At 36.9% G+C, this 569-nt stretch overlaps 1 protein-coding gene across 1 annotated transcript; it reads left to right on the top strand.

The window, feature by feature from the left end:
* LOAG_19326 (hypothetical protein) lies at window positions 1-506 on the top strand (the record flags this gene model as incomplete). Its single annotated transcript, XM_020451971.1, has 2 exons — window positions 1-98; window positions 319-506. Coding segments are annotated over 2 exons (286 nt in total), but the record flags the coding sequence as incomplete, so codon positions are not given.
* Window positions 507-569: the final 63 nt, after the last annotated feature.

Genomic DNA, 569 nt, shown 5'->3' with positions numbered 1-569 from the left:
ACATGATGAACATTGCAAGCAACCCGGTATTGGAGAAGAATTCCTCAATCAATCACCATTATACAGGCACAAGAAATTCCGTCAATACAAACCTCAGAGTGAGAAGTTCCTCAGTATTAAGCAGTCAACGAGAAAACACATGAAATATTCCCGCAGAGCTTCCCAGCGTTGCAAATTTAGCAGGGTTTTCACATTTTTATCTACCTGAAATGAATGCACATGGAAATATGTTAAGAAATATCTGTGACCATGGAGTGGAACAAATTGTTCACTTCATTTAACTCAATAAAGTGTTAATCTATGAAAAGTTCATTCCAGGTCCAACGGAAAGAAATCCACATATCCAAAAACATGATGAACATTGCAAGCAACCCGGTAATGGGGAAGAATTCCGCAGTCAATCACCATTTTACAGACACAAGAAATTCCGACAACGCAAACCTCAGAGTAAAACAAATTTAGCAGAGTTTTTAGCATTTTTATTTACCTGGAATGAATGCATGTGAATATGTTACGAAATACGTGTGACCGTAGAGTGTAGGAAAATTGAAAGTAAAGTTTTGATTTGT

This window comes from Loa loa, assembly GCF_000183805.2.
Source record: "Loa loa unplaced genomic scaffold supercont3.5405, whole genome shotgun sequence".
In the NCBI taxonomy this organism is placed as follows: Eukaryota; Metazoa; Nematoda; class Chromadorea; order Rhabditida; family Onchocercidae; genus Loa; species Loa loa.
The sequence above is the reverse complement of the archived record's forward strand: the minus strand, read 5'-3'. Positions and strand labels throughout refer to the sequence as shown.